Source organism: Carassius carassius, chromosome 32, assembly GCF_963082965.1.
Source record: "Carassius carassius chromosome 32, fCarCar2.1, whole genome shotgun sequence".
Taxonomy (NCBI): Eukaryota; Metazoa; Chordata; class Actinopteri; order Cypriniformes; family Cyprinidae; genus Carassius; species Carassius carassius.
In genome coordinates, this window is record NC_081786.1 from 9,888,895 (window position 1) to 9,906,290 (window position 17,396).

At 35.1% G+C, this 17,396-nt stretch overlaps 1 protein-coding gene across 3 annotated transcripts in view; it reads right to left on the minus strand.

The window, feature by feature from the left end:
• The window catches only part of bicc1a (BicC family RNA binding protein 1a), a 39,027-nt gene that overhangs the window by 15,906 nt on the left and 5,725 nt on the right, over positions 1-17,396 (minus strand). For all 3 annotated transcript variants that reach the window (XM_059520178.1, XM_059520177.1, XM_059520179.1), the window contains 5 exons: positions 14,472-14,518; positions 8,196-8,265; positions 3,152-3,231; positions 988-1,146; positions 19-72 (listed from right to left, as the gene is read on the minus strand). In XM_059520178.1, coding sequence (XP_059376161.1) covers positions 19-72; positions 988-1,146; positions 3,152-3,231; positions 8,196-8,265; positions 14,472-14,518 — 410 coding nt within the window. The remainder of the gene's footprint in view (positions 1-18; positions 73-987; positions 1,147-3,151; positions 3,232-8,195; positions 8,266-14,471; positions 14,519-17,396) is intronic.

A 17,396-nucleotide genomic window follows, 5' to 3' on the forward strand; every position in this document is an offset into this window, starting at 1 on the left:
AGGTAAAGAAATTCTCACCCGTATTTTAACTCTCGCTGCTTCTACGCCAGTCGGCTGCCCTGCTATTGACACCTGAGAGAAAAATACAGAAACAAAGAAATGATTGTACTTCACGATCTTTCTTCATAACATGTGCAGATGTTTTTTCTTTTCTCTCATCCTGTAAGAATTTTTGTTAAGCTTAAATAAGACACAGTGTAACGTCCAGAAACCTGATTTATGACATTAAATGGGAGTATGTGTGTGGCAGTGCGCCAGTCAAAAAACCTTAATTAAAGTCCAGCTAGTTTTCTTTTTGTTTCCATCATTTCCATCATTTCATCCCGACAAATACACATTTAATCACGCCCTGCGAGAATTATTCCTGGTTTGGAACCAGGTGATTCGCCCAGTTCAGGGAGTCCATCTGGTTTGGCTCTGAAGTCATGTTTGTCCATGCGTGCGCTTGTATACGCTACTAACAATCCAAACTGTCTGCACGCCTCGTCAGACCACTCAGCAGTCTATTTAAACCTGAGAGCCGTCCAACAGCCAATCAGATCCATCATACTCCAAACCGTTCTCATCCTCCAGCCAATACAAACTGCTTCATGTCCCTCAGCCAATAAAATGATTCAGCTATAGTTCAGCCACTGCCGGATAGTGAATGGAAGAGATTTACTGTGCTTTTTGCAAAATTTCCACAAAAAATTAAACATATTCCCATAGCAAGGATAATTCACACAAAATTTTAAATTCTGTCATGTATTCACTCTCATATCTTTTAAAACGTACATTTCTTTCATCCGTAGAACATAAAAGCCATGACTTCTGCATGTTATAACACCAAAAAGTGCTATAAAATGTTATGACTTGTGCACTATATTTCCTTTTACTTTTCTGTGCATCACGACTGGTCACAATACATACAAGAACCAATTTTTAGGGGGAACTTTAACTAAAATAACTAGAAAACCGATATGATAAAAAGTGTGTGTGTGTCTGTACCTGGTTGCTCTTCTCGCCCTGGCTGTGCCTATTGGAGTCAGGAAAGTGTATGTGACAGCCCGTCTCTTCCATCACTCGTTTGATGTTATTCCCTCCTTTCCCAATAACATGCGAGTGCTCTGTATGTGATACGTCCATCTTCAGGGTCACACGATTACTCTAGGTGTCAAAGGTCACAATTTAGAAGAACAACAGAGCAATTCATGGAAATCTATTAGAGCTGAATTCAAATCCTTCAATCCTGCTCCAAACTCTAAGCAGACTGCATTCAGAGATACTAACACTTAAAAGTTTGAGGTCAGAAATATTTTTGTAAAAATAAATTAATACTTTTTTTTTTTTTTTAGCAAGGATGCTTTACATTGATCAAAATGATAAAGACATTTACAGTGTTACAAAAGATTTATATTTCAGATAAATTATTTCCTATTCATCAAAGAAACCTGAAAATTTATACTCTGCTGTTTTAATAAATGTTTAAAATAGCAGTAAATCAGAATATTAGAATGATTTCTTAAGGATCCTGTGACTGGAGTAATGATGCTAAAAATACAACTTTAAAGTCACAGGAATAAATAACATTTTAAAGGGGTCATATGATTTCAATTTATCCTTTCTCTTTAGAGTGTTACAAGCTCTTGGTGCATAATGAATCTTTAAAGTTGCAAAGACTAAAGTCTCAAATCCAAAGAGATATTCTTTATCAAAGTTAAGACTCTGCCACGCCCCCTAAAACGGCTCATTCAAACACGCAACACATGTCTATGTCACTATGTGGAAATAATTGGCGTAATGCCGCCCAAATGTTGACGCAAAGAAAGAAGCCATGGTTTCAGTAACCGCAGTTAGTGTTGAAGCAGCCATGTCAGGGAGATGCTGTGTGTATCTAGGTGAAAGCAAAAGCACTTTATTTGGCCTCCGAAAGTAGATGCATTTAGGAATAATTAAGATTACTTACAACAGAACAGCAACGCATTTTATGAGCGACCGTTTCGTAAACCTAGGAGAGGAGGTAATTCTGACTTTGCTACAAACATCTGGCACTTCTGAATCAGCTACTGTAAGTATGTTTTGTTATTAGTTTAAGTATTTGCTATTGAATGTTTAAATGCAGAGTTTTGCCAATAGTATCTGCGCGTTGCGTGTGTGTGTGTGTGTGTGTGTGTGTGTGTGTGAGAGAGAGAGAGAGAGAGAGAGAGAGAGAGAGAGAGACAGTGTCACACAGTGGAGTCAGCTGTCTTAACCGTGGCTTGTGTACTGCAAACACATACGCGACTGTTCCTCTTTTGGGCTTGAACTGATGGTAAAACTAAGGACATTATTAACTGTCTTTACATTTATTTTGAAAGTTGAAGCAGGTGATTATGGAAAGGGGCATTACATTTCCGATGTGCTTGTGGTGTTCGGCCAATCACAATTCACTGGGTCTGCTGGCCAAATCAGAGCAGATTGCGTTTGTCAGAAGGAGGGACTTTGTAGAATATGATGTGTTTGAGAGAGGCGGGGCATAGATGACCTACAACAATGTACAGTTTTTGAAAAATGGGTTTTTTGAACATTAAGGCATGTCAACATATTCTGTTACACTAAATACACAAAATAATGATCTTTAAAAAAAGCATCATATGACCACTTTAAAATATTTTCAAATAAAAAACGGTTATTTTAAATAGTACAAATATTTAGAAATGTTACTGTTTTTTCTGTTCTTTGAATCAAATAAATGCAGACTTGGTAAGCAGAAGAGATTTCTTCAAAAAACTTTGGCTGGTTTTTCAAGGACTTAAGATAGAATATCTTACATATAAATGTGTATTTTCTGTTTCTACAGCTACTTCTGCCTATAGTTAAATCTTACTGGCCAAACATTTCTCTCTACATAACTGTACATTTAACATATATTGCACTGATTGGCTGTATCACATTTCATAGCATATTTTCCAGACATTTTACCAGTTTTATTCTTAAAACAAGAAATATTTATGCTTAAAACAAGAAAAAAAAATCTCGGTGGGGTAAGAAAATTAAGCATTCACTCCCAAATTCTTATGCAATTCAGCTTTTAAAGAGGTTTAGATTTTTTTTCTGAAAAAAAATATACTGGTTTAGATGAGCAGGTTTTTGTAGCAAACCCATACAGACCAGACTTTTCCATGAAAGTCACCTTTGTGTCAAGAACGGACATTATTTTCTCTTTTGCCTCTCGCACATCTTCCCTTTTTCCGCTGACCTTAATATGTGGATCTGTGAGAAGGAGAGGAAGAGAGCAGATGAGTGCAGGACAAGAGAACAAAGTCATACATTGCTAAAGATGCTTACATTCAGTTTGATGAATATTACTACAACTGCAGTTTTAACACCACTGGTTTCAAGAGTTAACACTTTTCTCTGTCAGTTCAACACAGAGACACAACCCCCTTACATACATCATTAGAAAGATAGTTGCTTTACTGCTACTCTCTAAAAATAGCTTGTGTAGTGTAACTTCTTGGAATTCTGTTTCCCTCTACACATATTCTCTGACTGTCTCACTCTCCCTAAAACACTCCCACGAACTTCAGGATTGGGCCTAGAGGAGCAGAGGGGAAATCAAACAGGAAGGATCACTGTCTTAGTCACACACACACACACACAAAGTACATTGTTACATTGTAACACCAGTAGGGTTCTCCTTGTCCAGCCCACAACACTACCCTCTTCCTGCCATGTGGAAGTCATCAACTGCAACATGTGTGTGTGTGGGGTTGCATGTGTGGCCAGCATGTTTATGAATGGAGAATGTCTATGCATGTCTGTGAGGAATGTAATAGTTCATGCATGCCTATATGAGGTTATGATATCAATGCCAATGTCTGTCTTTAATTTCAAGTGCTCAACATGTAGAGGAGACTGAGTTGGTATATGCATATAAAATACACACACATATAGAATTTTATTTTTTGCTTTTTGCTGATGAAACTTTTTGAATGTTGGAATCTTGTACGTGGTTTCAATCAAGTCATTTATTTCTGTTCTCAACCAAACTGTCTGGCCTTTCTACACTCCAGTTGAGAGTGACTTTTTTTTTTTTTTGTCCGACAGACAGCCTCATTTAAAAGTGCTTTATTGACTCAGGACAGAGTGGAACAGACATCTCTCAGATTGATAACATCTGTTACAGAGGCTGAAAAAAGAAAGAAGGAAAAAATAGAGAGAAAATGAGAAAACCGTTTGAGACCAGGGAGAGTAAAATATATGTCACAGACACTGACCATTATTTACGACATGATGATCAGGGGACTTTAAAGAAGATACAGAAAGCATGAAAAAAACACAAGAAACTAAGAAAAGAGAGATCTTAGGCTTATCATTTAGAAGAATATATGAGAGGGAAAAGGTTGACTGATTCTGAATAAACTGTGGTTAATGACTGTTGAGAGACATGGTACTTTAAGGTCAGAAAGAAAAAACAGAATGATATGTACATTTAAAGAAAAAACAGAATGATATGTACAGAAAAAATTTACAACAAATTTTCTGTATTAACTGATATTAGCAAGTACAAGGCATGCACTCAGTAGTTTTGTTTATTTGTTTGTTGCACTATACAATATTGCAGCGGCATGTAGGGATATGCCGGTATCAAATTTTCCTGTTGCGATTAATTGCTCATGCTTTTATCACGGTAAACGGTATTATCACGGTATTGGAATTTCGTTTAAAAAAGTGCTCAAAATATAGTATAATATAATATAATATAATATAATAGGTTATATAACTTTTTTCTAATAACAAAAATAACTGAACATTTAAATTAAATAAAGAAGAATAAAGAAAAATATATAGTTAAAAGTTTTGCACAGATTACAGTGCAAAAGAACTATAAAGACCCATAGGTATCACTTTACAAGCATATTCTAAGTGAGGAAGTGGTATTGAAATGTTTGTTTTATTATGATGTTTTTATTGCTTATTTGTTTTGTGCAATTGTCTATTACAATATGTGCAGCACATTGGACAACCTCGGTTGGGATAAATGGTGCTATATAAATAAAATTGACATTGACATTGACATACAATCTCATTAGTTAACCATTAAAATTCACAATAGCTACATTTCCTACAGAAGTTATCAATCTTTGTTAAAAAAAAAAAATACAAGTCATAGTTCATGTTAGTTCACTGAATAATACAGTTGCAACTTTACATTTTAACAACGTGTTACTAAATATTGGAATACCTAAGATTAATGAATGTTCAGAAGAATTTGTCATTGGCAGTTTATGTTAACCAAATTAACTAATGTTAAAAATGAATCCCTGATGTAAAGTGTGAATTAATAATAAAAAAATCTAAACATTTTCAAACTATAATCTATGGCAAGTTGTAGTCCAGATTAAAATAACCTATTATTAAGTCTTAATACTTAAGTATTTGACACTGTGATGAACATCATAGCGAATACACACATCTAAATGGCTATTTTAAATTATTTAAATATGTTTCAGAAAGTATTCCAGCTGGTTTATTTAAGGGGTTTCCAGGTTAAGGACATTTTCTGCAGTTTAGCGCCATCGGCTGTCAGAGAGTGAATGTGCTTTCATTCAGCGCGTCCCTCACGTGTTCCTCCATGTGCTTCTCTTAAGTGCTTGTTTACATCAGAGCGCACAGAGTCTTTCAAGCAGCATACAGCAGTGTTGTGCATTTTGACCAGTTGATGGGAATAGTATTCTTAAAATGCATTCCTAATTCTGAATAATTTGTCATATAATTATTTGCGGTATTTAGAAGTACCCACGATAACAATATCGGGCATATTCATTACCGTGATATATCGCATTACCGAATACCAGCACAAGTCTAGCGGCATGAATGTAGCATCAGACCAAAACGAAGAATCGCAGTTACCAGCTATCATTTTAGAAATGTAGGGCCCTATGAAATCCATTTTATTTTTTTCCCCAAATTTTTTTGTTTCCAATGTTCCAACTTTTCTGGATTTTGTTTTCTTCCATTTAAATTTTTCTCGAATCCTTTTTAATATAGTTACATTTAATTTTATTAATCAAAAAGCATGTCTAATTAATTAAAGTCATGACATTTATACATTTTTTTACATCAATTTATTAAAAGTTTAACAAAAATGTATTTTTTTTTATTGTTTTATTTTGTAATCATATTTATTTGTTACCAAATTTTGTGTTTTAGCATGTCTAATTATTTAAATACATAAAACAACAATTTATTCATTTTTTCCTTAAATTAGCCTCTTTTCCCCTCAGAAATTCTGTTGTGTATTGAATTTTTCTGGCTATCAAATTAAGGCATAAATCATTATTTTTATTTATCTTTTAATTATTGAAAATTAAGCAAACTTTATTTTTGAGCAAACAATGGGGATTAACTATTAAATATAAAACATAGAAGAAGTGTTTTGTGATTATTCCTTAAAAAATAATGTTTATTTCATTTTAGTAGTAGTAGAAGTAGTAGGCTATGTACATTCTACTGACAAATAGTAGAAGGCACAGTGTCTTCAATCAAACCAGACTTTTATTTTGACGGGTTGCCGTGAATACCTTTCCTGTTCTGTGTATGTGATATGACGCTAGTTTTACTCAAATCTAATGGTCAAATGCTAATGAAGTGACTCTCAGTTCTGGAGATGTTATTCACGTGTACATCCGCATTTAGTGAGACAGCAGACACTGAAATCACCTCGATTCCGTCCACGTTTTCCACAGCGTGGAAATCATAGGGCCCTAGAAATGCTGAAAACTAGTAAGCCACGATCAATTTAGATGAGTGATTTGGCTGGGTGACCTGCACCCTGTGAACTAAATCAGCAGTCTACTGATAGAACTGTCTTCATGTTATGGGGTTATGTGATTTTAAGCAGGATTATTATTATGATTAATTTCTTTAGGAGTTTTAAATAGAGTGTAAGGAGATCAGAACCTCCAAAAACACACTCTTTTGAATCTTTCAGTCACGTGGCAATGAGCCACATACACAAAAATCTGTGCAAACATCTACAGTTATACAGAGAAGCACAAAAACAGGTTCATGAAATATTAGCCTCAAAAGAACATTCATATGTAGGCTACATTCATCATCAATTGCATGGAAAAGTACAAATTAAGAGCCTGTCATCTTTTGAATGAGACTTATAAGATTTACAGCAATCTGGCCTCTGTCTTTTAAACTCACAAGGAACATTAAAGGTAGCAAAGAACACTAACTTCTTTTGAGCTTACTAATCCATCCAGTTTCATGTCACTCTTCACCCACACTAGATTCAGTTGTGTTTAGTGTTGCCAGATCCTCTCACATAAATCAATTAGGAAAAAGTCTTAAGGGCCTGATTATGTTCTATGGCTTTTGAAAGCCAACATTTTGGTATGAACTACTGCCACAGAAACTTGCTCCACCTAATCTCCTCTATGAAATCAGATGATAATTAACATTTCCATTTTATATACACCACCATTAAAACATTTGGATCTGAAAATGTTTTTATGTTTTTGAAAAAAGTCTCTTAGGCTCACCAAGGCTGCATTTATTTGATCAGAAATACAGTAAAAATGTGATCAGAAATATTTCAAACTGAAATATGTTTTCTATTTTAATATATTTTCATTTATTTTGATGTCAAAGCTGGATTTTTGTGTGCATGTATGTTTATCTCTCTCTCTCTCTCTCTCTCTCTCTCTCTCTCTATATATATATATATATATATATATATATATATATATACATAAAAAAATACAGTACACACACATATATTATGTAAACATACATAAATTCTTAAAGGAAAAGATCACAAAAAAAATGTTTTGTTGCCATAATTTACTCTTCCTCATGTCTTTCAAACTTGTATGAAATTCTTTCTTCTGTGGAACATACAACTACAATTATTTTTGAAAAAGTTTTTGTCCATATTAGAAAAGCCATATTTGTCAATATATATGTGTTCCACATATAAAAGAAAGTCATACAGGTTTAGGAACAACATGAAGGTGAGTAAATGACAGAATTTTCATCTTTAGGTGAACTACCTTTTTAAAACTGCAAGACACACAAAGACAAACTTAGAAAGACAGCAAGATACTAGACTCAACTAAATTCTCCATCAGAGGCAACCGCTTGTGAGCAGATTGTAGGTTTGCATAGTACACTACTACAGTGACTTCTGCTTTGACTACAGTCTGTCTGTGTGTTGCGTATACCTTTTTTGGACTTTGCTCCAATCTTCAGTTTGGACGGCCAGGCGATCTGAGTGTTGGTTTCATCCATGACCTTAAACACAAAAACCACTGGCATAAGTGGATGCAAATGCATGTTAATCCAAGTATGAATTCAAAAACACATAAGCCTGCTATACTAATATTATCAAATCCATGTTTGGTCGATTTGGTTCTCAAAACACAAACACACAAGAACTCATATTTCACTTATGCTAAAATATTCTCATTCACAGAAATGTTCAGGCTGTTTCAGTAGAAGTCTTACAATCATCTCTCTGGCTAAAACATGCCCCACTTTCTCGTTCTCACACACATATACACACAGCTGGCTCAAAATCTGTGAAACTTGTAACAGCCAGTTGGCACAGAGTCTTTGACAGGCCTAGTATGCTAACCAGTAGCATATGTGAAGGAAAAGAGAGAGAAAACAAGAATGGTAATGCGTTTTGTGTGCATATAAAATACACAAAAGAGAAACTTATGGTAATTTGCAGCTACATGAATACACAGGTTCAATGTTTATAAAAACTCTGCCGTGATTTTGCCTGGAGCTCAATCCTCCTCTGGAAGAAGGCAGAGTGCTTCACTATTTTTAGTGGTTTTGTCTTTCATGTAAATTCATTTTTTAGCGCAAACCACAACTTTGGCAACACACTCCTTTGTCTCTATAGAAAACAGATTTCTGTTCCCGTTTTGTGGCGCACTTTATATCTTCTTGCTTATAAAAACCTCTTGGCTTTCATGGTCAGCGAGGCTTTACTGTACAGCAGTTCTCATGAGAAGTTTTGGCAACAAACCCAATTTCTTTTAGGAAAAAAAACTTCAGAGCATGAAACATGCATGAAATAAAAAAATTTAAAAAAAAGTTTTCCCATATGACCTTTAGGAGAATTTCAGCCTCTGGGCTAATAGTAACTAGAATTACATTTATTTTAGTTAAACATGACACCGATTTGCGCCTGCTGGTCTCTGACAGATTGACTGAATATAAAAAGTAGTAATTTAGTGTCATCTCTTCAGAGAAGCTTGGATAGGACGGGCAGCAGTGAGTGATCATGACAGTTATGGTCATGCAGTGTAAATACTTCAGTATTTCACTTATTGCTTGTTTACAGCCCAGGCTGCACGTGTTTGATCATAAACCAGAAACATTCAGCCCCGCATGCTCAACTAAATTTTCAGGTTACATTAGTCTTGGATCTGTGGTTCAACAGCGGGCTTCAATTTTTATTTAGTTTTGACACCCCAAAGGACATAAATCAAAATAGAACTTTTTTTTTTACTTAAGGGAACATGTTTATTAATCCCCCCAGATCTTCTTAAGTCTGTAAATCATACACACGGCTGTGACGCATCCTGTGAGTTACAAGTTTAGCAAGGCTACAACAATCTACACACCCTTTCTACAGTGAGCCTAAATCAAGTTTCCTTCCATATTATAACAAGCAAAACTTTACAATCTTAAAAAAAAGGAAAACTTCCCAAAATGTCCAAAATTCATGCTTCGTTCTCAAATCATTCTGCATATTTGACAAAAAAAAAACATTATATGTTTACTGAACTGTTTCATGTGCTTTTATGTATTGAAAACATAAGTATTTTCAATACGATTTTTTTGCATGTACTGTACCATTCTGCTGATTTGAATGCCACCAGTGTCACAACAGGTAACAAGCAAAACTGCATTAACAAAAAAAAAAAAAAAAAAATATATATATATATATATATATACACACATATATATATATATATATATATATATATATATATTTAAAAAGTTTATTTATTTTTTTAACATGTCAAAAAGTGTAACTTTCATATATTGTTTAATGGGAAAGACTGCAGTTTTGGCAATAGTCCAGAAGACAAATCAATGACACCCTCCACAAAGAGGTGAAGAAGTCACAAAAGGTCATTACTGAAAGCATTGGCTGTTCACAGAGTGCTGTTTCAAAGCATATTAAGTGCAAAGTTGACTGGAAGGATAAAATAGGATAGGAAAAGGTGCACAAGCAACAGGGATGACCGCAAGCTTGAGAATACTGTCTAGCAAAGCCAATTCAAACACTTGGGAGAGCTTCACAAGGAGTGGACTGAAGCTGGAGACAGTTGTCACCACACTCAGATGTCTTGAGGAAAAAAGCTACCAAGCCACTTCTAGAACAAAAACATTGTCAGAAGCATCTTAACTGGGCTAAGGAGAAAAAGAACTGGACTGCTGCTCAGTGTTCCAAATTTCTCTTTTCAGATAAAAGTTAATTTTGCATTTCATTTGGAAATCAAGGTCTGCAGCCAGACTGGAGAGGCACAAAATCTAAGCTGCTTGAAGTCCAGTGTGAAGTTCATCTGCTGACAAGCTTTATGGAGATGCCGATTTCCTTTTCCAGCAGGACTTTAGCACCTGCCCACAGTGCCAAAACCACTTCCAAGTGGTTTGATGACCATGATATTACTGTGCTTGACTGGCCAGCCAACATGCCTGACCTGAAGCCCAAATGGAATCTATTAGCTATTTTCAAGAGAAAGATAAGAAACAGTGAATCCAACAATACAGACAACCTGAAGGCTCAATAGTGCCTCAGCAGTGCCACAGGCTGATCACTTCTGTTCTTTTTTATTTTATTTTTATTTTTTTTTACTTTCACGAGCTATAAGCTCCAAACATCAAAAAAAGGAATGAATCTAGAATATAAAAGTTTAACTTTTTGAAATAAGTTACAAAACTTTTTTTCATATGCTTTTTTTTTTGATGCACCTGTATATATATGTGCTTGTGTGTGTGTGTGTGTGTGTGTGTGGGTGTGTGTTTGTGTTTGAAAAAAAAGTGTCTTATGCTCATCAAGGCCGAATTTATTTGATCAAAAATACAGTAAAAACTAGAATGTTATAATTATAACAAATTAAAATATTTTTTTTATATTCTAATATATTTTTAAATGTAATTTATTCCTGTGATGGCAAAACAAGATTTTCTTTAACAAAAAATCCTTATTTTTAAATCCTCTGTATTGCTATCTATTGCACAAAACATCAGTCACTTGCACACACTAGAAACAAGACACTTGTAAGCTAAACACAAAGTAACTTTATTATTGCAGCAATGGGAAAAGTCATTCTGTAATATTTGCTACATTCTTTTCAGTTACGTTTAAATATGGTGTTTCTGTTAAGACGTGTTAACCTCAGAGCACTCTACACTGATGCCCTTGAACCAAGCAAAGTCACAATCAAACATGCCTGAAGGAAACCCGAACATTTCAGATGGGATGAAAAGGTGAACAGTTTGTCCAGGCAGAGCGCCAGTTCCCATTTCCATTCTGTGTGTTTGCATTGTGCTGCCACGCTGCTGTGCGTTCTATAGGTCTTTATTCCCGGCCTGCTCTCACTTTCTCTCTTGACTGCTTTCTTTGGCTCCCATCTGCAGATGAGGGAGATTTCTGACAGACCACACAGCAGTTTTGAGGTTTGTGGTTTATTTTTGTGACGGACCAGCACATACCTCTCAAATGGGTCAGACGATTAAAAAAAACTGGGTTAACTATACATTTGAAAATGTACTTTCCTTTTCACCCACACCCAATGGCATCCTGTCACAGGACTGTATACACTCACTGTTAAAAGGAGAGAAAGTTTTAAAAAGGCAGTGACTTCAAAGTACCGGAGTCACACAAACTGTGATCTTCATTAAGTCATTAAAAATGGGCACCGTGATGGAGAACAGAGTGTTTATATATGACAAATGATGTGCAAGAGAGAGTGGATGTGCAAGAGTGTGTGTATAGAGATCTGCTTCCTGTTTCCTTTGTTGATTCAGCTGAGGAGCACTCAGAAGAACGAGCAAAGAAAAGAGGTGCGAGGAGGAGAAAAAGGAGGGAAACAGAACAAGGGAAGGAGAAAGGGCTGGGAAAGCATTCACTTTGACTGGAGGCTGAACTGCACAGGTGTGTGCAATACACTGTAAAAAAATGTTTTTAATAAATCCATTATAAACTCTGTCTGTAATATATTAACTGCTCCATAATATGGGACAATAGGAAGGGATGCACCACCCAAAAATGAAAATTTTCATCATTTACTCAAATTGATCAAAAGTGAGTGAAGACATTTAAAACCGTTTCCACAAAAAATTTAAGCAGCACAACTATTTTCAACATTGATAAAAATGAGAAATAAGCAGCAAATCAGCATATTATAATGTTTTCTGAAATATCATGTAACACTGTGGTTTAATGGCTGCTGTTAATTCAGCTTTTCCATCAAAGGCATAAATTAGTTTTTACAATATACAGAAACTGTAACTATGGCTGCAGTATAATGTTTTTCTTGTCAGTTTATTTTTTAATTTTTTGGAGTGACTTTTAAGAAAATGTTGTGAAACAATGGTAAAACAACATTGAAGGAATTGGAAGAGACTACCGCTGCGGTGATGTTCAAGATAATAATAATGATAAAGATATGGAAACGGAGACAAAAAGAATGGCTGAAAAGCAAGAATGAGCAACAGGCATAATTCCATCCCTTTCACTGCAGGGAAGGAAAACTCAACAAAAGGTTTAAATCACTGAAATGATGGCTCTCTACTCCCTGCCTCCCATGTCACCACTATCAAAAAACATCAGACATTTGTCTTTCTCTCCATTTATCTTTACTAGTGGGTGATTCTCAAAAGATTAAAACATGGACCGTGTCAGACAGAACAAAATAGTACAAAATTACAATGAAAACAAAAAAGCATTTAGGCAAAAGTAGATGAGACACAGAAAGTCCATTTCTTGCTCTCTTAATGTTGGCATGAAATGAAAATTATATTAATTCCTTATCTATTTTATATATATAAATATTGGGCAAAAACCTGATACTGATAAGATAATAATGATATGATTCCTACTAATAAGAACTATAAAACACACTAAGGATTACTAAGGATTAATGACCTGCTGGATTCATTAATATTAAACAGGTTTTGTGCGTTAACAGGAAGTTAACTCATCATTTTTTAATCAAAATGTCTTGATAATTTAGTGAAGAAAAGATCTGTTGCTACTCCAGTTTCATTATCATTTCATGTCAACAAAATAAGTCAAATACACACCGAATAATCTGCAAACAGTTGCAAACAACTAAGACAGAGAACTCTGAATCTGTATTGTTTATATATCATAGATGAAGGGTTGAATCATCAAATTTGCTGTAATTTAATCTCTTAATAAAGAAGAATACAAGAAAATATATTCAGATGCATAAAAATGTCTAAATGTACCTCTTTGAACTGCCAGAGAACTGGCATTCACTAAAAAAAGATAACCACAAAGGCCTTCTGGATCAACCATGGAAAGACAGCAATAGTGCAATTGAGGACAGAAAACAGTGATCATATCAATACTGAAACTAGAGAAGCGCTGTTCATAGACTATACACAAACCACAATCATCTGAGCCAAACCAAGAGCATTTTGACAATTCCACTGGCCCTTGTTATCTCTGTTTATTAGAAACCTAAGCAGGGATAATTGTTTGGATCAAATCAATCAAACTTCTGAATTGGCTCCTCCATCGAGCATCTTTGGTCAGATTTACTGTGGGTTTGAAGAAGCCTCACCATAAGCTCTCACACACACACAAAAAACGCTGGAAAGACCAGCATGCTACTGGAATATGGATGATAGTTTGTGTGTTCAATAGCTACAGTGTGTGATGCTGGAGATGGGAGATCAACTTCCATCCAGCTTTGAAACTAATGCTGAAATTGCTCACAACAATCAAGTTACTAATCAAGTTAACTAATCATTTAAACATAATACAGTGAAGCTTAAAGTTCTGGCGCACCAAACAATGTGTATACAGGAAAAGTGGGACATCACGACATCACAAACGACTGTTTATAATCATAGGGTTAGTAAGATTTCCAAATGTGATGTTTCAGATGTCACTTACGCTCACCAAGGCTGCATATATTTGATAAAAAAAAAATCAAGTAAAAACAATAAAGTGCTATATTCTTATAAATTAAAATAACTGTTTTCTATTATAACATATTTTCAAATGTAATTTGTTTATAAATGTAATTCATTCCTGGCAAAGCTGAATTATACTCCAGTCTTCAGTGACACAGTTCATAGATGTCTTCACTGTGACTTTTAAATCGAATATTTTAATAAAATGATTTCTAATAAAAGTATTACATTTTTTTTAAAAAGTGAAATCTTACGGAGCCCAAAGTCAAAAAGTAAATAATTATATAAATTAAATAAATTCTTACCTTCTGAAAAAAATCCTCTCCTCCATTTATCCTCCCCTCACTGGCCGCTATGTAAGAAAAAGAGAGAGACATAAAGACGACATTACCATTAACAAAAGACACTTATATTATTTCTGTTCACTAAAACGTTTAACTTCCTAAACGAATGATTTTTAAGCAATAGTGTAAGAAGCCACTCTATATTTGAATCAATAACATTTTAAGATTGCTGTCAGGGACAATATTAAAGATTTAATGCCAGATTTACATACTCAAGATGTATTTAAAGACAACCACAAAACACACACGTATAAGAATCAGACAGCATTCTCACAACCTGCTGAAACTAAATGCATTTCACATGTCAAGCACATGCTTGTCTATTACACACACAAGCAGCTGTATGCAAGCTCATGCACTCAGTTATAGATGACAAAAACAGTTCATAAATCTTGTTCATAAATCTTAATAAACACAATTACAGGATCCTACACAGGGTATATGATGCTTGCATATGGCTTATACATGTACAGCAGCATGTGCCAAAACTGCTCTTTGACACTAGAAAAGGTCCGTTTAAACTAGTAAAATGATCTACATATTTTTTCCAGCCATTATCAGACTTCAGATCACTCAAATATGTAATTAAAGTGTGATGCTGAAAAAGGAAACGTGCAAAGACTCCCAATCAGGTGTGATGAAAACACCGGGTTCACAGGAAAATCTGAGAGTTTGTTTGCTTTGGTGGGACTCTGGGTCTCCAGATGTTTGGTTGAGATTGTTCTATCACATAAAATGAAACATTCTCCCATGTGTGTCTACACAGAGGGCGATTCATCTACCAGCGCCAAGCCCTCTCCTGCACTCCTGCTTTACCTTTAAAGTTAAAATATGGATTTCATTGAGAGGTCAGAACAACAAACCCCAAAATGGGAGGAAATAAATGGTTTGGAAATGGGACAATCGTGTCATCTAAACCTTTTAATGAACCTAAAATCACAAAAAAGCACATCCACCCATCTCTCCATGAAATTCACTACATTTCCAGATCCAAACAAGGATGGGAAGAGCTACAATTACAAGAAGTGCCCATCTCATTACACCAAAGTTTGGTTTGGATTTGAACCCTCCTTCACTTCACATCACTGCACGGACTAATCAATCGAGCAATGCAGGAATTTAGATTAAAATTATTAAATTTACAGATTCTTTTGGGGGGAAAAAAGAAATGGTATCCTCACAATTTCTCAACAGTGTCTGGCATGTGGTGGAGAGAGAGAGGGATGAAAACAACAGTGATAGACAGAGAAGTGGTTTCAATCTTTGAAACCTCTGCGTTCCAAAAACAAAATCCATTCAAATACTTTCATTTATTGATTCCATTTAATTTTAAGCAGAAACAGTGATTGTACCCGATTTTGATAAACAAGTCATTTTCAAGGTAACATGCACAAACAGTGTTAAAAATAAAAAAATAAATTAAACAGAGAAATATTTTTTGTATGTTTGCAATTTTTGCAAACCTGTTATACTCAAATTTGAGACATGTCTGTACAGTTTAATATGTATTTCTGTTTTTGTTAACAATAAAAAATTAATCATCAATAGATATAGATAGACACAGACAGACAGATAACCACTTCACACTTTAAATCACAACCAATCACACTTTAAATGTGATTAGTCACATCACTGTCTTTTCTTGCCATTCACATGACTGTAGCTCACACAAGTCTGATTTTGGGTGAAGTGAGGACAGAGGAAGACTGAGTTCACTCTCTGAAGTTGTGAAATCAGTAAGAGCTCACTTCACATCTTTCCTATCAGATGCTGTAAACTGAATCAACAGTTTCGTGAGATTTTTGGATGATGTCGTATCTCTGTAGCGCGGATACACATGTGGTCATTCATCTGTAATGAGTACAGCATAAAACAGATTAACACCTCTGAACTAAACCTGCCCCTACTACTCACACACTAGCCCATAACTGCTTATAATTCCATGTTAACTTCAAAAATGTTACTTCAAAAAATACTCTTGATACTCTTTTTAATACTCACAAAAACAACTGAAACGCATCCAACAGAAAACATGTACATACTCTCAGGCTCGCCTCACACAGGAAAAAATATGAAAATAGCAAGCCTCAAACCAGACAGAATGTTAAATGCAGTGTGTGTGTGTGTGTGTGTGTGTGTGTGTGTGTGTGTGTCTTGATTTCAGGCCTTTCCTGTGCTCCATTTAGGATGTGGGTCAGAAAAACTCCACAGCTTTTGAGTTTCTGAAAGATACGTCTCCACACACGTCCAGAGTAGTTGTTTGATTATAGCACAGCTCCTGGAAATTCAGATGTGTGTAGCGCATTTTATGGAGGACTGTTTCCTGATCCTGAGAGAGTAGACTACAATGCCGGCTGTTCTGACTCACAGTCTGTAAGTATGTTTACATATTTAAAGGCTTTGTCACTGATAATTCAAACAAGTTTTGAGCAGTGTACAGAAGCACTTGTTGTTTGTTGGTTTTGCGATCACAAATGCAGACATGGTTTTATGTTTACGTGGCACGATGCAACACAATGCATAAAAAGACAGTACAAGTCTTTTAATTATAATCCGTATTTATGTCCCCACTGGATGCAACAAATGCCTCGTTTGTAATGGGTTTTAATGTTTTTGTCTAGTCGCTCCGGGACATGGCTTCACAATATGGTAAGAGGCGTAACATTTCTGTCACATGCTTGAGGCATTCAGCCAATCACAACACACTGGATAGCTGGCCAATCAGATCACAACTTTTCAGACTGATGAGCTTTGTAAAAAATCAACACTCTCAGAAGGCAGGGCATAGAGCATAAACGGTACAGTATGTGGAAAATAAAGTTTTTTGAAACTTAAACCGCATAAACATTTCATTACACCAAATACATAAAATAATGTTCAACAACA